The sequence below is a fragment of the Drosophila miranda genome (genome assembly GCF_003369915.1).
Source record: "Drosophila miranda strain MSH22 chromosome Y unlocalized genomic scaffold, D.miranda_PacBio2.1 Contig_Y2_pilon, whole genome shotgun sequence".
Classification (NCBI taxonomy): domain Eukaryota; kingdom Metazoa; phylum Arthropoda; class Insecta; order Diptera; family Drosophilidae; genus Drosophila; species Drosophila miranda.
In genome coordinates, this window is record NW_022881614.1 from 359,724 (window position 1) to 376,883 (window position 17,160).

At 45.8% G+C, this 17,160-nt stretch overlaps 2 protein-coding genes and 1 pseudogene across 2 annotated transcripts; 1 reads left to right on the forward strand and 2 right to left on the reverse strand.

The window, feature by feature from the left end:
• Window positions 1-2,544: 2,544 nt before the first annotated feature.
• On the reverse strand, window positions 2,545-3,156 carry LOC117192852 (serine protease grass-like). Its single transcript, XM_033397605.1, has 3 exons — window positions 3,015-3,156; window positions 2,824-2,953; window positions 2,545-2,728 (listed from the first exon to the last, which is right to left on the reverse strand). The coding sequence occupies exons 1-3, from the start codon at window positions 3,154-3,156 to the stop codon at window positions 2,545-2,547; spliced, it is 456 nt and encodes a 151-aa protein (XP_033253496.1).
• A 110-nt stretch (window positions 3,157-3,266) lies between these two features.
• On the reverse strand, window positions 3,267-3,932 carry LOC117192854 (serine protease grass-like). Its single transcript, XM_033397608.1, has 4 exons — window positions 3,854-3,932; window positions 3,621-3,784; window positions 3,356-3,563; window positions 3,267-3,307 (listed from the first exon to the last, which is right to left on the reverse strand). The coding sequence occupies exons 1-4, from the start codon at window positions 3,930-3,932 to the stop codon at window positions 3,282-3,284; spliced, it is 477 nt and encodes a 158-aa protein (XP_033253499.1). The 3' UTR covers window positions 3,267-3,281.
• A 2,572-nt stretch (window positions 3,933-6,504) lies between these two features.
• LOC117192304 overlaps window positions 6,505-17,160 on the forward strand; it is a 97,023-nt pseudogene continuing 86,367 nt past the window's right edge.

The window sequence follows — 17,160 nt, forward strand, 5'->3', positions numbered from 1 at the left end:
GTTGGAGGTAGATTGCAAAACTCCAACGCGGAATTTGAGGTTAAACATCCCTTGATTTTAGATAAGTGTCACTTGACGACCTTAATTATCAAGAATGCACATAAAGAAACATTGCACGGTGGAATTAATCTGATGCGAAAATATATCCAGCGAAAGTTTTGGATATTCGGGCTTAGAAATTGCTTAAAGAAAAAACTTAAAGAGTGTGTCAGCTGTGCTAGGTATCGACAGAATACTGCAGAACAAATTATGGGAAATCTGCCGAAACACAGAGCTACAATGTCGCACCCGTTTACAAAATTACCCTGGTGGATGATCTGGGTGTTATGTTAGACCCCAAGTTAAAGTTTTCCGAACACATTTCTACCATGGTAAATAAGGCCATGGGCGTGCTTGGGTTTATAAAGAGGTGGTCAAAGGAATTTGACGACCCCTATATAACAAAGACTCTCTATACCTCGCTTGTTCGTCCGATCTTAGACTACGGCTCCTGTGTATGGTGCCCTCAGTACAAAGTACACCAGGACCGTATAGAATCAGTACAGAAAAACTTTTTACTCTTTGCTCTGCGGGGCCTTAACTGGGATGCGGGTGTAAGACTCCCATCTTACTCTAGTAGACTACTATTAGTAAACCTCCCATCCTTAGTTATCCGTAGAAAAATGCTTGGTGTGATATTTATGCACAACTTGATCAGGGGTGACATAGACAGCCCTGATCTGTTGAGCCGCATACACTTCACGATTCCTATTAGACTGACTAGAAATTTTATACCGTTGTTCCTTCCACTTTGTAGATCGAATTATTCCTTGCATGAACCGTTTAGGGTCTTATGCTCGGATTATAATTCCCTCTACCATATTATATCCACCACTAATTCTCTTCCTCTTATTAAATTATTAATCCTTACACACCTTTCTATTAATTAGTAACTGTAGTGGTATTTGTATTTTGATTGCATGCTTAGTTTCTTAGTAAGTTTAGTACTAATTTTCCTCGAATGTTAGTCTAATAGCTATCTTTCTTGCATGTTCGCGTTTGGTTCGGCTACGCACCGCGCGTCATGCGGCAGCGCCCCTCGGTCGGTTGGGCGGGAGGAGGGCTGCGTTTTGCCTGGGATCCGCGCGTAACAGCCTTCTGCTGGTGTCACACGGGCCACTTGACGGTGCAGTAACTGCATCGCCTCTTGAAAGATGCAGTCATTGCATGTCAACGTCCAAAGAAAAATACAGGTGTAGAGTTCGCCGGGCCTTACCATATCCGATGCTCTAAAAACCGGGGGCAGAAATCCTATAAGGGATATATTGCCGTATTCGTATGCATGGCGACAAAAGCTATTCATTTTGAAGTAGTCAGCGATCTTACTTCAGATGCATTTCTAGCTGCACTTAGAAGATTTTTTTCAAGAAGAGGAAAATGTGCAAAAATTGTTTCCGATAATGGAACTAACTTTGTGGACACCGATCTCTAAAGAAATAACATAAAGTAGACAAGTTATGACTGCACTGGTGTAAACAGAGATCTGTAACCCATTAATACGACAACAAAACACAAGTGGAGAAAACACTAAACAAATGCGGTCCTAAAATAAAACTATGTAAGCATGTACTCAAAAAGACACCCTCAGTAAAGTGTATCCTCTGCGTAGGTCTAACGATAATTATAGACTACCAAATTGTACCTCCTACCTCATTGTCAAATCACATATAAGGCTCTGATTTTAAGAATAAAATTTAGTTTGAATTTACAACTCAACTCGCAAATGTCTAGACTTTTCTTTTAAGGTCTTAACACCTTCCTTGAATACGGTCGTTGACTCTGGTTTTCAATGATGATTTCATATCCGTTCTTCCAGGAATTGCGGATTATTCTAAGGACCGGATTAAAGTGATAACATTGACGGCTCCTGTCAGCGACCACAAAACTGAGGTTCAAGCTCTTTGAGCCACTGTACTTCCTGCTAAACTAATAAATGCCCTGACTCACCCCGTCACTCTTTAGAATTTCTCGTCGTCCTCCGATGCTGCCAGAGGATTGCATTCACGAGCAAGGGGCCTAAGTGGATAAAGGTTATCTCCCACACACATAAAAATTGGGGCACACGCCACACCACACACGGCACACGGCTCTTCCTCTCTGGGCTTAGTTCAGTGTGTCAAGGTACAGCACGAGGCCCAGAGAGGGGCAGCCAGTGCTGCCACAATACGAGTAGGTACCAGTATGGCCAATTTGCTGTTGTCAATTGCCAATTACCAATTGCCGGTGAACAGTTTGAACGGCTTAAATTAAAAGCCTTACAATCGCAGCTCGGGCATGTAATGAAATAATGAAACAAAGTGCTGCTCCCGGACAAAGGGTGCAGAGGACGAGGAGGAGGACGTGGAAATTAAGGACACTTCTGCAGCTTCGGCAAAATTTTTAATTAAATCTTTGTGCCCTCACTGTGCGTACTTAATTAATTGCGTTGAGACCGGGCCAGTGGCCCGAAAGGATGTACCCCCGTGGAGGCGATTGGATTCATCCTATTCTCGGTTTTTCTCTTGGCTACACCACCGCCGTCTGCTTCGTGATCCAAGGCATGAACACCACTACGTTCGTGGCCACCGACGGGTAAGTTTCAATACCGCATTGTCTCGACCCCACGCTGACGATCCCCGCCTGCACGAAGCGCTGCTTTCCGTAGAAGCGGAACGGGTATTGCAGCGGTCCGCCAGAGTCTCCGGAGCAGCTGTCTTGTATGCCGGCAGATGTACAGACCTGATTCTCCGCGAACGCGTATCCCCTGCCTTAATACAGTCCTCCATGGAAATATGTTTGACAAACGCCTCCATTGGCACATCGGAGGGGCGGCCGCTTTCAGTGCGCCCCCAGCCAGTCACCAGGTACAGCGTCTGACCCAGCACGTTCTTTTGCAGTGACGGATACAGCGGCAGGCATATGGAATTGATGTGAGCTGCAAAAAAGGCTATCAGCTCCTTCCTTTGATAACTGATCGGCTGATGGCCTTTGCTTACCTGAGTACACCACGTCCCGGTCCAACTTTATGAGTGCTATGTCGTTCTGGGTGATGTTCTTCGGGTATCCCTCATGCATGATGATCTTCTCGATGCTTATATCCTGGTGGGGCAGCTGGCACCGTTTCTTAGAGCCCACCATGATGCAGTCCTCATCTGTGGTTATGTCGTGCTCTCCCAATCGAAGCGCGATTCTGTGGCAGGATCAGACGTCGTTAGCGTTGATAAAGTCGAATGTCTGTCTACTCACGGCTGTTCGTTGATCGATCAATGCGCTGCAGTCAGTACGAAGCCTAAAGAATCAAAGGATCAGAGATAGTTCTAGTGGGGATCCTACTTACGTTTCGAGATGAGCGTGGCCCCGCAAAGAAACTGATGCCTGGCCATCATAGCGACATTGTACTTTAGCAGGGCCATCCAGGGTCGCGAGCCCATCTTCACCCGTTGCCCATTCGTGACCTTAAACAACGTGAACTTGCCGCACTCCGTCTCATTCCTCAGCATCTCCAGTCCAGAGGCATTGATTTCGTCCTGGCAGCACACAAAGGTCTACCACGTGCCACGTCATGAAATCATCTGGTTATTCCATCGAGATATCGTACTCACCGTATTCCTGTCCGAACATCTGGCTTGATTCCACATGTCTGTCTCCATTTTGCTTAGCTCGTGGCCGGATAGGTTTTTCTGCACCAGTGCATTGATGGACGGACATTCTAGGTAGTGGACGCACCGCCCAGGCCTCTCCTCAAAGGTGCTACAATAGTCGGGATCTGTAACAATCGTAAAATATTTCGCAATTAGTGCCCGCCTATCAGCGATGCTCCGAGACCTCTGCTAACAGTCCTCTGCTCCCAGTCCGCTTCCGATAAGTGCTACCAGCAGGCAAAACGTCAAGATCCCCGACACACAGCCGATCATGTCGCCGGCGAGGTTTGAAATGAGCTGCAACTGATCGAAGCTATAGCTTCGGCAAAAGCCACACTCAAAAGCTCTACTCAGTCTACTCGGGTCTTATATTACGCTCAGCCCTCCTAAGAGCACTTTGACGCCATGTTTTGATGAGAGAGAAAGAAGAACGAAGTTTGCTGTTGTTGTACATTGACGATCCTCCACTCTCTCTCGCCTTTCGGTTTATTTCGTACCCACTCTTGAATAAAGTGGATCATTTAGTAAATTCCAATGTTTTACATTCGGGAAATCGACTCTCTCCATTGTGACTCGTACAGCCTGTAGCCACCAGCTAAACGGGCAGGGGGAGGGCAATGCGAATGCTTTCAGCACGAAACAAGTGTAAATCAAATAAATCCTAATAAAAAATATAAAGGGGCGAGCGCAGGTTGGCACTCTGCCACCCTCCACGCCACCCTTTTACTCTAGAAAAAAAAGCACTCACGCATCAGATGCGTCCACACAATGCCACAGATGGCCATGGCAAAAAAAAAACCACAGGGATACGACCATAAGATACCCTCTTGGTGAAGGATACCCTCTATGAAGTCATCACATAGTCATGCTGCACGCATCCATCCCACTGTGCTCCTCCCGACCTGCGCATATGTCATAAATGGGGTTTGGGTCAGGGGTCGGCTGGGTTGTAGAGGCGAAATGGAAATGGTTCTGTAATACCCCCAGCAGTGGCAGCAGGCATGGACTCCATTGTACGGGGAGGGCGTACGGCGTACGGCCTTCGGCTTGCAAGCGGGTAGCAGGAACTTCTTGTTTATTCCTTTATCGGGCTTTCTGCGGCAAGCGAGCTGCAGCTGTGAGGCAGTTATAGATACGGATATCTGTCCAAACACATGTATCCGCCTTCACCTTCGCCTCCCCCTCAGTTTGCGTGTCCGTGTGCATATGCGTCCTTGCTCGGGGAGGTATTCAGGCGTGTTTAGGTTTCTCCATTGAAATTATTTCCCTTCGATGGGTTTTATGGGCGACAGGGAACGAGTTGTTTTGAAGCGGGCATAAATTATGAAAAATTGTTGTACATACATATATACATAATTTATGGCTGGCAATATGAAAGTAAATTCAATAAAAGGCCCCGAACCATACCATATCTATCTGGGGAGAACCCTAAAAAATGTCACATTCTTTTTATCATAGAAATGGAAAACCCACTAAAAACACACAATAAATATATAATAAATGCTCGATCCTAATTCAATTTTCGCTGCCAATCCATAAATTATGCTTTATTTCGGGTGTCGAGGGATGAATTAAATCCAAATTTCGTTTTTGATAACTTTCGGCATAACTCTTGGATTCGTTTGCTCTACAAGGTTGTTCCGCTCTCCTGCTTCTCCGTCCATCTGGCGATGCCTTTTATTGGGGGGGGGGGGGGGGGGGGTATCACAGAGGCTACTCACGCCCCAGCCATAAAACTTTTATGTTATGTACACTTACAACGGCCATTATAACGCATTAAACATAAACGCTGTTTCATGGACTATCGTATACCGCAAGCACCATGCTGCCTTCCTGTCTGCTATCTAATTGCCAAAGCCAAGCAACTTTCACACACTCTAACACACGCACACATACAAGCTGCCACACAGCCACAGATACTCCGTACATACAATGAATGGGCTTGGTCTTGGCGAAAGCCAAACGGAAACTTCAGAGTAGGTCCCTGACAATAAATCATTGGCGATGACTGTTCCAGCCCCTGCTGCTGCCACTCCTGCTGCCCCTCCAATGCTACTGCCACTGCTGCAACCTCAGTGAACATTACAATAATTGCAGTGCAGAACTTGGCCAATGATTGTTCGCTGCCGTTGTGCACTTCGTGTTCATTAATGATAATTAAAAAAGTTTTCCGATCCAGCAGAGTCCTGCCTCAAGCCTCCATCCTCAAGCCTCAAGCGTGAGGGCCAGCCGGTCACCGGGCGAGGGAGAGATCCATTAAAAATAATGCCATAGTTTGCTAAACTGCATTATCCATATGGAATCTGTGCGAATCGAAAGAACACTCAAAGCTAATGCCATAATCATAGGGAATCGATGCCTTCCGCATTCGTATTCAAGAGATAGAGATGGAGCAGATGGAGCAGCTTGTTGCTCGACTTCCAGCAGTCACAGAAGGGCCTTCGGGCGCTTTCTGTCCAAGAGACGAATGCAATTGCAGCAGTCATATTTCATTGCTGCCCCAAAAGTAGGCAACGACCAACATCCCATCCTCTGGCTCTGGCTCCAGCTCCGGGGCCTGCTCTATTTCCCACTCCTTGTTGTTTTGGCAAATGTAAACAAACATTTCTCCCTGCCCGAGAGACCGGGCGATAGAGAGAGATAGAGAGAGAGAGCGAGGAAGGAGGGAAATGCCTGGAAGCACGTGCTTCTGAGAATCGAGGATGCCCCCTGCGCAGACTCACCAGAGAGAGATTCGCAGTCGGAGAGCGCGTCCGTGTTGGGTTTCGGTTCTTCCACAAAAGTCAAGTTCGCATTGAAAAGCCTTTGTTCCATCCGGCGGCCATCAGTTCGTGTTGTCCGCCGGAGTAGACAGAACCAAAGCCCGCGAATCCCGGCCACATGTCGAGCATGTGACCTCGAAAGATGCGAGACTTTTCCGCCAGAGACAATTGAGAAGCCTAAAAGCAGTGCACGTGTCTGTGGAATGTGAAAAGTGAAAACGCAACAGCAATAGCAATTGCAGCCGCAAATTTAAACTGAAACTCTCCTGCGAAGGCCAGGAGCAGGACCGTGTGTTGTGTTTCAAATTGCGTGTCTACTCGTACCTGCCCCCTGCCGCATTTGCCTTACTTGGTGGCTTTGACATTGGCGCCACATTTGCATCTAGCCGTGGGGCAGGTGTAAATATTCATTCCTCCCGCTGTGAAGAGTGGTTGCTTTTGCTGCTTTTAGCATAATTAAGAAGAAGGAAAAACTTGGTCAGATCCTTGGTACCAAAACTTTTAAGAGATCGCTGCAATCAAAGGCAGCAGCTTTAAAGGCTCCCACACTGGACTGCAGTGGAGTGGAGAGGAGTGGACTGCTGCCAGTGGACGTCTACGGCAAGGTGAGTAGTACCCCAGTACCAGGGGCCACTCAACTCTTTCCGACTGGCCGCGTTCTCTTTGGCCAAGTTTGTGACGTGCTTTAAAGTTGGTTAATTGAAGAAGGGCCCCGCACAGTAGGCTGCTGAAAAGTTAAATTGAATGTTACAGTCGCAGAATCAAACGCAGAATCAATATTTTTCTTCTGGGGGAAGGGGCAAGCGATTCAATGAGGATTAGACGGCGGCTGTGCCTCAGGAGTCAATTCCCGACACTACTCTTGGCTTGACATAACAAATCCCCTAACTACTGTTGTTGTAGTGGTAATCCCTACTCTGTTTCACCATCTTTCTTTCTACTCAAAATCCAACCAAAACGAAACGAAAAGAAAGGAATCCTTGGAATGGCTTAAGAGATCGTCGCAACGTTGCCTACTTTTCGGCTGCAAGAAGGGAAACTTTTTAGGTGCCCCAGCAAAAGGCGCAGAATTAAATAAAAAAATGGGAAACTGGGTAGCAAAATGCCTGGGAATCGGTCCCCGTCCTGTCCCGAGTCGTGTGCAAACAGAAGAGGACTCTGGCTTCCAAATTGAATTTAAGGGGAGCATAGTCGTGGTGACGGGTGCCGGGTTCGGGGCCCTCATTCCCAGTACAATAGTTAAGCGGAAATGTGTGTCCCAAGGGGCATCCTTGACGGAGCCTTGGAAGTGTGTCAAAAGTACGTAAAGGGAATCAATCGAATCGAATCGAAGACGAAGACGGAGACGAGGGAGAAGCAAAAAACCAAACAGCCACGAGCCATAAAAATGGGCCAAAACGAAGGGACGAAGTAAACGTCAGAAGAAATTGAAATGGAACTCAAGCAAAAACTACTTTGTTTGCGATTAGCACTTGGCCGGATTATTGTCGTGAGACGGGGGTGGTTCGGGTGGGTGTCGGGTGGCGCGTTTGCCAAGAGGAAATGAAATGTGTGTCAATATATTGATTGAATAATGGTCTACATATTGACAAACAACTCAAAAGGCACTTGACAGGCAGAGTGTCCCCCGTTCCCAGTCCCAGGACTAGAGACGAAACCCATGAAAGGCCTAAGGGGGTCTCGGCAGAGTCTCGGTTCACACACAGGAAGCGGAAGCGAACGTACACGCACAAGCATAGAGAGAGACACAACCAGACACACACACAGACATTCATAGACAGAGTCGCATGCGAAGATATGCCGAATCGGCAAATGCAAAGTGAGACATCAAAAGCGTTTCGAGTGCGTCGTCATCAATGTAAATCAGCTGCCAGTAAAGGCATACGCCCAGATAAAGCTGTCCATGTCGATCCCCAAGACGATGATGATGATGATGATGGTTCGGAGGATGCTCATGACGAAGACACTGCCTAGACGAAAGACGAGATAGGGGGCGACAGCAGAGGAAGAGTAGAACAGTCTCTGTCTCCACTCCCGAAGTGTAACACGTGTTCCTTTAATTAGATAAAGTTTGTTTGCATTACAAACATACTGGCAGCAATTTTCCTCCTCTCCACTGCTGCTGCTGTCGATGGCCATGCCTCGTTTGCCTCTACTTCCTCCACTTCTCCTCCAATCCAAGTTTTTTTCTGGCGAATTCGCAAGCGGGGGGGCTGGCAAAAAAAAGTTTTCCGCTGCCATTCTGGTCTCTGATTGACTGACGCACGTCTAGTCAAATAAAAATAAAAATATAAATTAAAAAAAAAAGAAAATAGGAAATATAAAAATGAAGAATACAAAATACGAGTATGCCAAAGAAGGCTCACTCTGTGAATATTTATGTACATAATTTCAATGAATGCTTTGCTGCAAAGAGCTGCAAACAATTTTGCTCATTTGCGTGACATTTGCGCAGGGGCGGTGGGCTGGGAGTCTCTTCTTCAGAGTTTTCTTTATCGCAGTGCCAGAACTTTGGATAAATATTTGTATGGCTTTGGGAATGGTGCCTGGGTGTGTTTTTCGCTGAGATATTTCTTTGAGCAACTTTAAGAGTTGTAGAAATATCTCATATCCGAATGATTTTCGCTTCACAGCTATACTATATGTGTGTGCAACTCTCAAGAAAATAAATCTTTAAAGAGCTTCCAGCAGGGACACTGGCATGCCACGTATTGCAAACCCCAACAAAGGCTTGCCGCACAAAGGCCTTTTAAGATTCAAGGCATTTCTTTCGCTTTTCTCTCTGTGGAAAGCCTGTTGTTAATTAAAAGCTTACAAAAGTAGGTAACATGCATATTACACACACTCTGCCAATCGCACACACTCTCTCTCTCTCCCTCAATTGTTGCACATACGTATTAATTTGTGCGCTTGCCACTCGACGAGGCATGCTATTGTGTGAGTGAATGAGTGTTTCCTCTGCTTCCGCTGCCTCCTGCCTCCCTCTTCGACACAACAATGAAATGGCGACCAAAGAGAATGACAACAATGAAGGCCAGAAATGCACATAAACTTGCCACAAACAAGGACACACATAGCCGAGGAAATTGCACCTCAACAACAATGAATGAATGAAGCACACTAACACAAATCTTTATTTAAGCATAACACAAAACACGAAAAAGATAGAGAATCTTAGTCGAGAAAGAAACCTCTCAAAATGAGTCGCAGCGAAATATTATAGATTGGTAGATAATTACTAGATAAATAAGGCATAAAAAAGAAATTCCCCAGTACAGCCACAGTGCTGTAACTCCTTCTGCCTGCTGCAAGCAGAGTCCAGAATAGTGTATGCCCCACGTTCTGGACGGGCATTGGGTACGACCAGAAGAGAATGAAATAGACAACAAGAATGAAGAAAGAAAGAAAGCAATTCAATGGTGGAAGCCCACAACCACACAAAGCTCCCAAAAAGATGGAGAGGAAGTAGCTCAAGAAGAGAAAGAAGTTGTCACCGGGGAAGGGCCAGCGGGCGAGCGAAAAAATTAGAACAGCCAAGCGCCTCAGGATATGCAACACATAAAACTTCGGAGCCCCAGTCCTCAGTCCTGTTCATGCGGCTTAAACTTGCCCCAATCCCCACACTCTTATTGTTGCGGCTGCTCGCTCGGTAGGTGGTGGGCTGGTCGCCGGCCAGTGCATTCCCCTGCACTCCCGCTCCGGCTGGCATCGAGTGACGTCCATGGCCAGCCATTTCCGTTTCAATGTCTCCCGCTTAGTCCGACAGCCGTTAAGCCATTTTCCCACCACTCGATGCCAGTTTAAACTTGGCTCACAGCCTACTTTCCACTCTCCACTCCACTCCACGCCAGGAGTGGTGTGTGTGCGGCAAAGTTTTCCTTGCCTCCTTGGGGCATAGAGAGGAAGAAGAAGGCGGCTGGGTGGCGGGGGGTAGATGCTACCAGAGAAACTTTTTTTTTTTTTTTTTTTTTTTTCATGTGGAAAATTTGTATTTTATTGTAAACAAGTTTACTGCTACCTTTCGTGGCAACTTAATCTAGTTTTACATTTAAGGGGAAAAACAATTGATCACAGGAGATACATACTTAAACTTAATGTTAATGGAGTAGGTACATACATTATTTACACTATTTACAAAAAGTTAATGAGATGTTATAGGAGGGATCTAGTAGGGAGATCCAGTGGATGACTCCTTTTGAGTCTTCTTTTCCTTGGCGGGTTAATTAGACGTCTGGCTAGCGCATTAGGGTGACCACCAAGTCGTTGCAAGTACCTTGCTGCATGTAATTGTATAACATCGCCCACTTTGGGAACCTTTAGGTCCCTCTCGATGTCGCTGTTTCGTATGTACCATGGAGCATTGCATATTCGTCGTAGAATTTTTGACTGAGCAACTCTAATTTTATTTAAGTTGGTTTTTGCCGCGATGCCGTAAACTTGAAGTGCGTATTTCCATATGGGGCTGAGGATGGACTTGTATATCGTGACTTTGCTGTACAGCGACAGCTTATTTCTTGGTGCAAGTAGCCACGCCATCTTTCCCGCTTTCGCCATCACAGACTGTCGAACCATGGTAGTATGGGTTTTGAAATTTAGTGACCTGTCGAGTACAACACCCAGGTATTTGTACGAGCTCTTGTGCGTAAGTGTGGAGCCCAGCATATTAATGCCTCCGCAAGAAAGTGTTCTCGTAGCAAAAGTAACATTAGCACATTTGCTGCTGTTGATGCCTATGTTCCATTTCTGAGCCCAGACCTCAAAGCTGCTCACATATTGTTGCAGAGCTTCCGTAGCTAGATTTATGCTTGGACTTCTGGTCAGCACTGCAGTGTCATCCGCGTAGGTTGCTATCAACACATCGTCCTCGTCCAACCCAGTTATTACCCTTGAGGAAGGCATATCGGCTGTATATAGGGTATATAACGTTGGTCCAAGAACGCTGCCTTGTGGGACGCCTGCACAGATTGGGCGCTTCGATGATTTTGCTCCATTTACAACAACTCTAAAACTTCTGTCCATTAGAAAGCTACTCACCAGCTGGAATAGCTGCGGCGGCAATATGTTTCTCAGCTTAAAGAGGAGGCCATCATGCCACACCCTGTCAAACGCTTGTTGAATGTCCATAAACACAGCTACCGAATACATTTTTTGCTCCATTGCATCAAGCGCGAAGTTGACCACTCGATGAAGTTGTTCTGGCGTGCCGTGACCTTGTCTAAATCCAAACTGCCACTTTGGAATTCTTTTCTTTACAGGTTCAAGCTGCATGATGCGGTTCAGTATCATTCTTTCCGCCATCTTCCCTAGCGCTGAGAGCAGGCTAATTGGTCTGTAGCCATCGACTTCTGTGTGTTGTTTTTCTGGCTTAGGTACCATGGAGATTAGCGCCATCTTCCATCAGGTAGGAAAGTGTCCTATCCTAAGAATGCTGTTGAGGAGCAGCACTATAAATAGCAGCGCTTTTTTAGGCAGAAGTTTTAAAGTCCTGTTGTCCAGCAGGTCCTCACCAGGGGATTTTTTGGCCTTCAGCTTCTTAATTTGCTGCACCACCTCTTGAAATGTGACTGGGCTTGCTGGCAAGGACATTTGAAATGGCATTTCCAATTGTAGCTCGACGGCCCTTCGTGTAACAGCAGACGTAAGATTAAATGGCTTAAATCTTTGCTCTAAACTGTCTGCGAAGATATCAGCCTTTTGCTTTGCTGCAAAGAGCTGCAAACAATTTTGCTCATTTGCGTGACATTTGCGCAGGGGCGGTGGGCTGGGAGTCTCTTCTTCAGAGTTTTCTTTATCGCAGTGCCAGAACTTTGGATAAATATTTGTATGGCTTTGGGAATGGTGCCTGGGTGTGTTTTTCGCTGAGATATTTCTTTGAGCAACTTTAAGAGTTGTAGAAATATCTCATATCCGAATGATTTTCGCTTCACAGCTATACTATATGTGTGTGCAACTCTCAAGAAAATAAATCTTTAAAGAGCTTCCAGCAGGGACACTGGCATGCCACGTATTGCAAACACCAACAAAGGCTTGCCGCACAAAGGCCTTTTAAGATTCAAGGCATTTCTTTCGCTTTTCTCTCTGTGGAAAGCCTGTTGTTAATTAAAAGCTTACAAAAGTAGGTAACATGCATATTACACACACTCTGCCAATCGCACACACTCTCTCTCTCTCCCTCAATTGTTGCACATACGTATTAATTTGTGCGCTTGCCACTCGACGAGGCATGCTATTGTGTGAGTGAATGAGTGTTTCCTCTGCTTCCGCTGCCTCCTGCCTCCCTCTTCGACACAACAATGAAATGGCGACCAAAGAGAATGACAACAATGAAGGCCAGAAATGCACATAAACTTGCCACAAACAAGGACACACATAGCCGAGGAAATTGCACCTCAACAACAATGAATGAATGAAGCACACTAACACAAATCTTTATTTAAGCATAACACAAAACACGAAAAAGATAGAGAATCTTAGTCGAGAAAGAAACCTCTCAAAATGAGTCGCAGCGAAATATAATAGATTGGTAGATAATTACTAGATAAATAAGGCATAAAAAAGAAATTCCCCAGTACAGCCACAGTGCTGTAACTCCTTCTGCCTGCTGCAAGCAGAGTCCAGAATAGTGTATGCCCCACGTTCTGGACGGGCATTGGGTACGACCAGAAGAGAATGAAATAGACAACAAGAATGAAGAAAGAAAGAAAGCAATTCAATGGTGGAAGCCCACAACCACACAAAGCTCCCAAAAAGATGGAGAGGAAGTAGCTCAAGAAGAGAAAGAAGTTGTCACCGGGGAAGGGCCAGCGGGCGAGCGAAAAAATTAGAACAGCCAAGCGCCTCAGGATATGCAACACATAAAACTTCGGAGCCCCAGTCCTCAGTCCTGTTCATGCGGCTTAAACTTGCCCCAATCCCCACACTCTTATTGTTGCGGCTGCTCGCTCGGTAGGTGGTGGGCTGGTCGCCGGCCAGTGCATTCCCCTGCACTCCCGCTCCGGCTGGCATCGAGTGACGTCCATGGCCAGCCATTTCCGTTTCAATGTCTCCCGCTTAGTCCGACAGCCGTTAAGCCATTTTCCCACCACTCGATGCCAGTTTAAACTTGGCTCACAGCCTACTTTCCACTCTCCACTCCACTCCACGCCAGGAGTGGTGTGTGTGCGGCAAAGTTTTCCTTGCCTCCTTGGGGCATAGAGAGGAAGAAGAAGGCGGCTGGGTGGCGGGGGTAGATGCTACCAGAGAAACTTTTTTTTTTTTTTTTTTTTTTTTCATGTTGAAAATTTGTATTTTATTGTAAACAAGTTTACTGCTACCTTTCGTGGCAACTTAATCTAGTTTTACATTTAAGGGGAAAAACAATTGATCACAGGAGATACATACTTAAACTTAATGTTAATGGAGTAGGTACATACATTATTTACACTATTTACAAAAAGTTAACGAGATGTTATAGGAGGGATCTAGTAGGGAGATCCAGTGGATGACTCCTTTTGAGTCTTCTTTTCCTTGGCGGGTTAATTAGACGTCTGGCTAGCGCATTAGGGTGACCACCAAGTCGTTGCAAGTACCTTGCTGCATGTAATTGTATAACATCGCCCACTTTGGGAACCTTTAGGTCCCTCTCGATGTCGCTGTTTCGTATGTACCATGGAGCATTGCATATTCGTCGTAGAATTTTTGACTGAGCAACTCTAATTTTATTTAAGTTGGTTTTTGCCGCGAGGCCGTAAACTTGAAGTGCGTATTTCCATATGGGGCTGAGGATGGACTTGTATATCGTGACTTTGCTGTACAGCGACAGCTTATTTCTTGGTGCAAGTAGCCACGCCATCTTTCCCGCTTTCGCCATCACAGACTGTCGAACCATGGTAGTATGGGTTTTGAAATTTAGTGACCTGTCGAGTACAACACCCAGGTATTTGTACGAGCTCTTGTGCGTAAGTGTGGAGCCCAGCATATTAATGCCTCCGCAAGAAAGTGTTCTCGTAGCAAAAGTAACATTAGCACATTTGCTGCTGTTGATGCCTATGTTCCATTTCTGAGCCCAGACCTCAAAGCTGCTCACATATTGTTGCAGAGCTTCCGTAGCTAGATTTATGCTTGGACTTCTGGTCAGCACTGCAGTGTCATCCGCGTAGGTTGCTATCAACACATCGTCCTCGTCCAACCCAGTTATTACCCTTGAGGAAGGCATATCGGCTGTATATAGGGTATATAACGTTGGTCCAAGAACGCTGCCTTGTGGGACGCCTGCACAGATTGGGCGCTTCGATGATTTTGCTCCATTTACAACAACTCTAAAACTTCTGTCCATTAGAAAGCTACTCACCAGCTGGAATAGCTGCGGCGGCAATATGTTTCTCAGCTTAAAGAGGAGGCCATCATGCCACACCCTGTCAAACGCTTGTTGAATGTCCATAAACACAGCTACCGAATACATTTTTTGCTCCATTGCATCAAGCGCGAAGTTGACCACTCGATGAAGTTGTTCTGGCGTGCCGTGACCTTGTCTAAATCCAAACTGCCACTTTGGAATTCTTTTCTTTACAGGTTCAAGCTGCATGATGCGGTTCAGTATCATTCTTTCCGCCATCTTCCCTAGCGCTGAGAGCAGGCTAATTGGTCTGTAGCCATCGACTTCTGTGTGTTGTTTTTCTGGCTTAGGTACCATGGAGATTAGCGCCATCTTCCAGCAGGTAGGAAAGTGTCCTATCCTAAGAATGCTGTTGAGGAGCAGCACTATAAATAGCAGCGCTTTTTTAGGCAGAAGTTTTAAAGTCCTGTTGTCCAGCAGGTCCTCACCAGGGGATTTTTTGGCCTTCAGCTTCTTAATTTGCTGCACCACCTCTTGAAATGTGACTGGGCTTGCTGGCAAGGACATTTGAAATGGCATTTCCAATTGTAGCTCGACGGCCCTTCGTGTAACAGCAGACGTAAGATTAAATGGCTTAAATCTTTGCTCTAAACTGTCTGCGAAGATATCAGCCTTTTGCTGACTGGAGTAGCACCAACCGCCTGCTGGATTTTTAATTGGCGATTTAGGCATGACTACTCTTTTAAATCGGCTTGTAAGCTTCCAGAGAGTATAGTTGAAAGATGCATCGGGGCCAGCTTTTTCTAAAATGTTATCAATGCTCGTCTGCTTGACTTTTGCAAGTACCTTTTGCAAACGGTTTGATAGTCTCAAGTAGATTTGATGAACTCGAGTATCACCCGTTCTCGCATACTCTCTTCTTACTCTTCTTTTCAGGCGCAGGAGAGCTACGGCACTTGGGGAAGAGTATCTTGTCGTCGTTGGCTTGGTGAACATTGGTTTACAGGCGCAGCAGAAGATGCAGCCAATATTACGTTTCTCATAAATATCGAGATTGCATCTTCTATATCATCGGGACTTTTTATTTCCGTGTTGAGGTTGATTCTACTATCTAGTTCGGCTTGAAATACTTCAACGCAAGAGCCTCGAGGGAGAATTTGTTGCTTCATAGTTTTGATTTGAGGAGAATGATGCACTGATGCTACAATTGGCAGGTGATCCGAGGAGAGTTCATATTTAGTTTCGACTGACAGCTTGTTTTGCGCAATCCCGTTGACAATGAAAAGTCGAGAGCAGAAGGTGTAAGGCGAGTGTTGTATGAGAAGAAAGTTGCCTCGCCTGTGGCAAGGATTTCGCATGTGCTACTGACGATGGCCTCTTGCAATCGCTTCCCTCGACAGCATGATCTGACGTTACCCCACCATGGGTGCTTTGCGTTAAAGTCACCGCCTGCGATGAATCTGTTCCCCAGGCTAAGAAAAAGTTGCTCAAAATCAGTTGTACTCCAAGGTTGGTTGGGTGGCAGGTATATTGAGGAGATCTTGATGCATCCAACATTAGTCGGCACACTCACGCTGGCAACTTGTATGTTTATCCTGGACATAGGTTCGTTCTGAGTATGGGCAATGGACGATCGTATGAACAGAGCAGAGCCACTTTTCGATGTTCCGCTGGGATGATCAGCGTAATATTGATCGTATCCTGGTACGAATGCTCTCCGACCAGGGCGCATATGTGTCTCTGTTATCAACATTACATCGATTTTATTAGCATTAAGGAAAAGTCTAAGTTCTTCAATGTTCTTGACTAGCCCTCGAGCATTCCATAATCCGATTTTTAATTGAAGCTTGTTCATTTTGAAATAAGCTTCTGTACCAGGTCGCGGAAGGCTTTGTTTGCCTCCATCGTATCCTGTATTAGTTTGAACATTTGATCCATTCTACTATTAAGGTCGTTTATAGCTTTTTCTAATATTTTGAATTTGCTACTAAAATGTTGATCTTCAGCACCATTAAACAACCGGGAGCTGTCATGTAATGTGTTCACGTTAATATTTTTCTCTGCACGCGGTCTTGTTATGTCTGCATAGGAGAACCCACTCCTCACATTGGCATTTGAGATGACTTGCGATCCGACTGGGTGATTTTTATTTTTGCTACTGGCAGGCATTCCATCTTCTGGTAGTCTGGCTGTCGGCTTAAGCTTCTTGCTGAGTTCAATTCGGACTGAACAACTTTTATAGCTAGATAGGTGATCTTCGCCGCAGTTTGCACAAATGGATTTGTTACTAAGACTTAGTTCGCACGATTTTGATCCAGTATAGTGGTCGCCAGAGCATTTTCCACAGACTGGCTTTTTAAGGCAGTAGTTTCGCGTATGTCCAAAATCTTGGCATCTAAAGCACTGCACCAATTCTTTACTGTGC

Bases quoted from the DNA above. Each gene is read 5' to 3' on its own strand.
- LOC117192852 (XM_033397605.1), bottom strand. From the start codon at position 3,156: ATGGTGGGCTCTAAGAAACGGTGCCAGCTGCCCCACCAGGATATAAGC. The intron at 2,954-3,014 runs GTAAGCAAAGGC...CCTTTTTTGCAG, and splicing joins CCGGGACGTGGTGTACTCAG to CTCACATCAATTCCATATGC. The intron at 2,729-2,823 runs GTTTGTCAAACA...CATACAAGACAG, and splicing joins TCCGATGTGCCAATGGAGGC to CTGCTCCGGAGACTCTGGCG.
- LOC117192854 (XM_033397608.1), bottom strand. From the start codon at position 3,932: ATGATCGGCTGTGTGTCGGGGATCTTGACGTTTTGCCTGCTGGTAGCA. The intron at 3,785-3,853 runs GTTAGCAGAGGT...CGATTGTTACAG, and splicing joins CGGACTGGGAGCAGAGGACT to ATCCCGACTATTGTAGCACC. The intron at 3,564-3,620 runs GTGAGTACGATA...GGCACGTGGTAG, and splicing joins GATGTTCGGACAGGAATACG to ACCTTTGTGTGCTGCCAGGA.